The sequence below is a fragment of the Schistocerca nitens genome, chromosome 1 (assembly GCF_023898315.1).
Source record: "Schistocerca nitens isolate TAMUIC-IGC-003100 chromosome 1, iqSchNite1.1, whole genome shotgun sequence".
Lineage (NCBI taxonomy): Eukaryota > Metazoa > Arthropoda > Insecta > Orthoptera > Acrididae > Schistocerca > Schistocerca nitens.
In genome coordinates, this window is record NC_064614.1 from 829,463,920 (window position 1) to 829,471,500 (window position 7,581).

The 7,581-nt window shown below is 42.8% G+C and overlaps 1 protein-coding gene across 2 annotated transcripts in view; it reads left to right on the top strand.

Annotated features, from left to right (window-relative positions):
• LOC126262880 (ornithine aminotransferase, mitochondrial) overlaps positions 1–7,152 on the top strand; it is an 89,523-nt gene extending 82,371 nt beyond the window's left edge. For both annotated transcript variants that reach the window (XM_049959758.1, XM_049959767.1), the window contains exons 4-7: positions 184–407; positions 4,671–4,922; positions 6,515–6,767; positions 6,875–7,152. In XM_049959758.1, the coding sequence (XP_049815715.1) occupies positions 184–407; positions 4,671–4,922; positions 6,515–6,767; positions 6,875–7,044 (899 nt within the window). In that variant the 3' untranslated portion in view covers positions 7,045–7,152. The remainder of the gene's footprint in view (positions 1–183; positions 408–4,670; positions 4,923–6,514; positions 6,768–6,874) is intronic.
• Positions 7,153–7,581: the final 429 nt, after the last annotated feature.

Here is a 7,581-nt window from a genome sequence, read left to right on the forward strand (position 1 = left end):
CTGTTCTATTTCCTTGGCCTTTGCTGCCTGTGAGTCGAGTCCGATTTTATGAAAACGTTATAACTCTGAAACTCCGGTAATGAGTTAATATTTGTGGCGTTCCAAATGTGCAATGAAAAATTGCTGTTACATTGTGAGATTAAGCTTGGTTCTCCTCTCTTGATCTGGTTTACTCTTCTCCAGGTGTGGAAGCTGGAGAGACGGCGTGTAAGCTGGCCCGCAAGTGGGGCTACATGAAGAAGAAGATCCCCGAGAACCAGGCGCGCATCGTGTTCGTGGAGGGCAACTTTTGGGGCCGCACGCTGTCCGCCATCTCCAGCTCCACGGACCCCTCCAGCTACGGTGGCTTCGGTCCCTTCATGCCCGGTTTCTCCGTCATCCCCTACAATGACCTCAAGGCGCTTGAGGTAAAGTCGTACTTCGCTTTGTATATAGCATGTATCAAATCTTTTGGGCGAAGCTGAAACAGATGGTAGTGAGCTAACAACAGATTATTGAAAGAGGGAGTCAGTGGTCGGAAACGCGTATTTATTGCGTTCTGGACATACACAGCATACACTTCATAAGAACGTAGCTCATAGCAGTTGTCCAAAGCGACGACCGCCAGTTGTGCATGTATTGCAACGGCGCCGCATGCAGTCCTGCCTCACTCTTGGGAAGAGCCAGAGTGTGTGTTGTACACTGGAACAGGCAGCGAGTGCTAAACGGCGTACACTAGTGACCACCAAACAGACCATATTTGCTGCCTCCCCGTTCAATTGGTCCACGTTACTTGGTGTTTCTTCGAGGTGTACTGCCACAAATCTTGGAGACTGTATCTCTTGTCTGCGAAAGGATGTGGTTGCAATATGACGATGTACAAGCCCACTTCGATGTTAATGGCCACGAGCACCTGAACAACGCATACCCTTATCGTTCGTTTGGAAGAGAGTCCTGTGTCATGGCCAGCCCGATCGCCGGATCTCATTCCTCTGGACTTTTTCCTCTGGGGTTATTTAAAGATGCTGATGTACGAAACTCTCATAGAAACGGACGCAGATCTGCTTGTTAGGGTTCAAGCTGTCTGTCGTCTGGTACGACAGACACGAGGGATGTTTGAGAATGCGACATAAATTCGTGCTCCGTCGCCATACATGCATTGAGACTGGCGGTCGCCGCTTGAAACAACTTCTGTGATCTACGTTATTGTTATGTAGTGTATGTTGTGTATTTCCATAACACAATAAATACGCTTTACCGACCATTGGTTCCCTATCTCAATAATCGGTTGTGAGCCCACTACCATCAGCTCTGATGACGCTACGCTTCTGCATCACAATGCTCCAGAAACACAGCGAACTTGTCAGCAACATTTTAAACTAAAAACAAATACTTGTTCTCCGAATCTTGAACAAAACCGCGTTGAGTTTGATGAACCGTATATCGCTTTAGACTATTTTTACGCGTTAGTCTTAGAGCGAGCTACAAATGTTTGATTTCTTCGTTTGTGTTGTCACATTGCCTGTAGTTTACAATTGAGAAGTGGAAGTGGAAAACATTTTACGTTAAGTCTCACATTAGTCTGGAGAGTGAAAAAACAATGTGTCATTGTTCGTACATAACTGATTTGCAGATAAAAAAATCGAGGAGGTATTCTGAGTACCAGAAAATTATGCTGCTCACCGCACCACCGCAAAAAGGGAAAATTACAAACTAAATATCTTAATAAAAACTTTCTATGTGCCATACCAGGAAACCTATTGTTCAAAGCTGTACTGAGATACTACGTTTCGTTTGTGGTAATACAAGTAGAGAAATACAGCTCAAACCTTTAACTAATAGAGCTTTAGTCAACAGAAACGTATCTCGTATCTTTCAAATACTCGAACTGCAAAGGGAAGCACTGCTCGCCCCAAACTCCATGCACCATCTGCTAAGGAATACTTCAAACATTTTCTCCATGATTTGGCACTTGGATGAAGGACAGACATGCAACAGATTACGAAGAACACAATAGCACAGAAAATATATTTTGTGAAGAATGCCACTTGCAATGTTTTACATTTACACTCTCCAATTCGTGACAGTATTCCAAATCCATCTTTGCATTTGCTACAAATGTGTTTATTGAACAATGCACATTCCGTTTTATCCAATTAAATCATAGAAAAGAGGCGTATACATCCAAATGTGTCATGATTTTCTAGGTATTCTTGTTTAGTACCGGTGTTTGTGGCAAAATATAAATTTGACTTACGACACTACACATTTCTGACATGTTTATTTAGGCCTTTCTAATTAAATGTATGCATATTTATATGAACACTAACTCAAGAGGCCGGTCGAGGTGACCGAGCGGTTCCAGGCGCTACAGTCTGGAACCGCGCGACCGCTACGGTCGCAGGTTCGAATCCTGCCTCGGGCATGGATGTGTGTGATGTCCTTAGGTTAGTTAGGTTTAAGTAGTTCTAAGTTCGAGGTGACTGATGACCTCAGATGTTAAGTCCCATAGTGCTCAGAGCCATTTGAACCATTTTTAACTCAGGAGACTGTAAATAAACATTAGTGGGGCAATATGTGATCGTGTTTCTTGTGGTGCATTACTGGATCTTTATTTGTGGATTATCTAATCGTTTTTTTGTGGTGCATTACTTAATCCTTTTTTGCTGCCCACAATTTAACTGGTTTTTACAGTGTACAACGGTTTTTTGTGGTGCCCTATGGTTTTTTGTGGTGCCCTATGGTTTTTCCCTGGTGCATTGGCATTGTTGTTTTTTCCGTGATGCGTTGTTCTTGTTGTTTTTTCCGTGATGCGGTGTCGTCGTCGTCGTCGTTGTTCTTGTTGTTTTTTCCGTGATGCGGTGTCGTTGTCGTCGTTGTTCTTGTTGTTTCTGTGGTGTATTGTAGTTGTTGTTTCTGTGGTGTATTGTAGTTGTTGTTGTTTCTGTGGTGTATTGTAGTTGTTGTTGTTTCTGTGGTGTATTGTAGTTGTTGTTTCTGTGGTGTATTGTAGTTGTTTTTTCTGTGGTGTACTGTAGTTGTTGTTTTTTCCGTGGTGTATTGTAGTTGTTGTTTTTTCCGTGGTGTATTGTAGTTGTTGTTTTTTCCGTGGTGTATTGTTGTAATAGTACTATAAATTAGTTCTGTTTTTTAGAATTGCCATTCTAATGCCTTTTTCTCTGAAATATGATTTGCATGAGTGTAAAATCGACAGTTGGTAACGCAATCGCTTTGCTATTATTAGTCACTGAATCAATCAGTAAATTGACTTCTAGCCTAAAGGAACAATATAAGACGTTTTAATCGACAAAGGAGTCAGGTAGCTATCTTGACAGTAATGAATACTTTGAGCCTTACCTGCAGTTGGGTGTTACGATGTTGAGTCGTGAGTAAGCTGCGTTACTCTAGAAGTTGTCAGTAGTCGTGTCTGTTAGCAAGTTGGTAACACTGATCTAAGCCATTTTAATTTTTCAGGCACTGTCAGTTGTAACGTCTGCTCTTAATCAGTGAAGAAACGGAGATTTTGGAAAATGTCATTTACTTTTTAGAATAAAATTTTCACTGTGCAAACTTGCTGGCGGATTAAAATTGTGTGCCGGACCAATACTCGAAGGCAGGACTTTTGCATTTCACGGGCAAGTGCTCTGCCAACTCAGCTACCCAAGCAGCTCAAATAAGTGTTAGCAATTTGATAACTGACATAAGACTACTCAGCTTTCCTTCCGCCAGTACCTCAACTCCTAACTTTCAAACTTCACAGGAGCTCTCCTGCGAAACTTACTATACTAGCACTCCTAGAAGAAAGGGTATTGCAGAAACATGGCTTAGCCACAAGCTGGGCAATATTTTTAGTCAGTAGAGCACTTGCCCACGAAAGGCAAAGGTCTCGATTTCGAGTCTCGGTTCGGCACATGATTTTAATCTGTCAGCATGTTTCATTTACTTTACTCGTTGGCACTGAGGAAACCTGAAGGCATGCCCCCGCAGGCGAGAGAACTATGCTAAATAGCAAAATGCATATATTTTTCTCCCTCATCAGCTCAACCATTTTATTGATGGGTCAGCTCCACGTCTGTGGATTAAATTGCTTTACTAACATTCAACTTAATTATCATTCTGTTACTGCTAGTCTCACTGCTACACTAGGTAGATAACCTTTGATGTATACTGATTGTATACAGCCAATTTACATCTTAACATAAGACTTACCTATAAAATAAAATGGAGCGATTCATTACACAAAACACATAGTATATTACGCACTTTTTATTCATACATTAGTATGTATCTGGGTAAGGTTGAGCAATATTATATCTATTAGTCTATTTTATCAAGTAATTCTTTTGCGAAACTTGAGGCCTAAAATCTATTTACTATATGAGACTCGTAAAACTTGTTACAGGACTGATAAACAAAAGTAGATTGATCTCAATAGATAGATAAGGATTTGAGTGTCGCTGTTCCTAAGTGCCTGTAGAGTGCATTAATTGCTATGCCATTTTACTTGGTCTGTAGCTTGTCGGTCTGCGAAGCGTGGCGTAATTCTTAGCTCACGTATCGCCAAAGGCATGTATCCAGCTCGAAATCTCTGTCTGGCATAAAGACACCGTCAACATCTGCGCTTCTTCCAAGCTATCATTTGCACTAGTTGCAGCTAGGTTTAATTCCTTCTTGTGAACACTTTGTTTCAGGAAGCTCTGAAGGACAGCAACGTGTGCGCCTTTATGGTGGAGCCGATACAAGGCGAGGCCGGCGTCGTGGTGCCCACAGAGGGCTACCTGAGGGGCGTGCGGGAGCTGTGCTCGCGCCACAACGTGCTGTGGATCGCCGACGAGGTGCAGACGGGCCTGGCGCGCACGGGCAAGATGCTGGCCGTCGACCACGAGGGAGTCAAGCCGGACATTCTGTGCTTAGGGAAGGCGCTCTCTGGCGGCGTTTACCCGGTGAGTGCAGCACGGGTTGCGCAGCCTTTGCTTTTGTCCTCTTCAGTGCGCAGCTCTCTAGTGTATCTTGTGAAAGCCTCATCATCTCTGCCTAACTGCTGCCATTTACCCTGCACAACATAATGGGTCACTTTTTTGAAACCTCGTGATTTTCTCCCATTGCCACACATAAGTGTGAAATTTGGCTCAAAGGTCCCTACAACCGTCCTCTGTAATTGTGCAAAAGCATGGTGCCCTACGATGTCACCTTTGGGATCGACGACCCCTCAAACAGCAAGGTGTCGTCCCAAGTGAAAGTAAGTCCAGAAGGTCATGTGAGGCGGAAGGTCAGTTAATGACATCTCATTGGCACCAAAATTCATCACAACTCTGCTCAACGCAGCCTTGGATGTGTCACAGTTTGGGAGCATTCTCACACTTCCCGTTGCCCACATCTTACCCCTCCTTTTGACACCTCTGCAGTGGTCAGAACCGCAGTGCCCATAGTTGAAATCACGCCGTGTTGTCACAGATGGGTGAGGAAAACATTTCAGACACACTACCTCTCAGAATCGACATGGAAAGGCGTCAGGGGTGTCAATGACAGCACCCGTTCTCTTCAGGTGTTTACAGTCACACATTTCGTAACTGAAAACTGCAGTTCTCAGTGCAATGAGCAGCAGGACATAGTAAGGCTGCAACCCCACTGAATGTGATCTGACCGCTTTGGAATGTATCGCAAACCCAACTTTTGCTCTGCTTTACAGGATGGAACCACTGAGTACCTTTCAAAACCTTCTTACAAAATTTGAACTTGATCCGAAGCAACAAAGGACGTTCATGCTCTTTCAGCCATTCAGTTTTACGCACTCCCGTGGTGTGATCATGGGGATACAAAATTTGCATGTGCATGAATAAAACGTCAATGGGTCCCTCTAAGAATCTCTAATACGGGAACACCCTATGTATAACCCACACACTTCTGTTGAGCACTTAAAAAAAATGTACCTGTACAGAAGCTTCGACACACGTTCAGCAGTGTGACGCTCCACTGCTGCACCAGCGCCTGAGGGATGGCAACACCTTCGACAGCCCTTTGATTCCTCACATCTTGAAGCCACATTAGATGATGGGAATATGCAGTGGTTAACGGAGCTGATCAGGTCTTAGAGAGACGAAGTACAACCAGCTCTTTTAATTTGTCTTCAATAGAAATACTCCACCCCATTTTTCCCACACGAAAGATCTATCATTACTGGAGATGTAACCTGGGACTCTCGTGTGACTTAGAATGGAAAGGTTTATGTCCACAAAATGTTAGATCGCAGACGCTTATGGAAAAGTAAAGATGAGTTTTAACCGGGTACAACTGATAGGAAAAATAAAATTTCAGAAATTTGTTCTAGTGTAGGCGCATGGAGTGATGAATAACCTACTTGAACAAATACATAGGTAATACGGACATGAATCCATTCTTCTTCGGATTTTGATTACATTTAATCGATATTCACCTTCTTGCTTCAGCTGCCAATGTTTTGAATGGTCAATTAAGTGATGTACGCTGACACAGTAGTGTACCGATGTGTCACTCATTAAGCTGTTGACTACCGTAGGTGTCGGCAGTGCTGGCGAACGACGACGTGATGCTGTGCATAAAGCCTGGAGAGCACGGCTCCACCTACGGTGGCAACCCTTTGGCGTGCCGCGTGGGCATTGCTGCTTTGAAGGTGTTGCTGGAAGAAAATCTCGCGGCAAATGCAGAGAAAATGGGAAAGCTTTTGCGTGACGAACTCTCGCAACTTCCCAAAGACGTTGTGTCGATTGTGCGTGGAAAGGGTCTCCTGAATGCCATTGTCATCAACAAAAGTAAGTTACATGTTTATTGTCTGCTATGTTAAGTCTTCAGTTTTTGTAGAACTTACGAAAAATACCAGTAGAATGGAGAAATTTACTCAAAACTTCTGGATTTACAGAGTTCGATGCGTGGGAAGTGTGCCTGAAACTAAAGGAGAATGGACTGCTTGCCAAACCCACACATGGAGACATAATCCGTTTCGCTCCTCCACTCGTCATCACCGAGGAGGAAATGCGTGATTGCATTAGGATAATAAAGGAGACTGTACTATCATTTGCGAAGAGTTAGCTGTAGACACATTGTCCTCTTGACATTCAAGAGATGGATGAACACTACAATAAAGATAACTTGTGTGTGTATTATAATCTTTGTCAAAATAAAGTTTATTGCTCTCTACAGTGCTATTATGAATACCATAAGTAACTGAAAATCGTCAGCATGTTGACGTATATGTACAGTATGACAATTACCTTTTTTGACTTAACAAACTTAGAAGCACCATCAAAACATGTATTACATTGAAGGGAAAAAGGAGTGTGAAGGCTTAGTTTCCACCTGCCTTGACTCCTACGATGTCAGAGATATGAGATCGTCGGAGACGTAATGCTATCTCAATTTTTGTAAAAGACTGAAGAAAACAGTAGTTGTCTATTTGTAGGAATCATTACAAAGTATCACGACAAAATATCAGTAGATTGGAACACATTTTATTCGAGGTATTTTAGCAATGTCATGACATCTTACTTGGCATTAGGAAAAATAATTTGTTTTGTGAACCAAGACATTCTTAGGATGTACTTGAACTGAGGAATTAGACGATCAGTA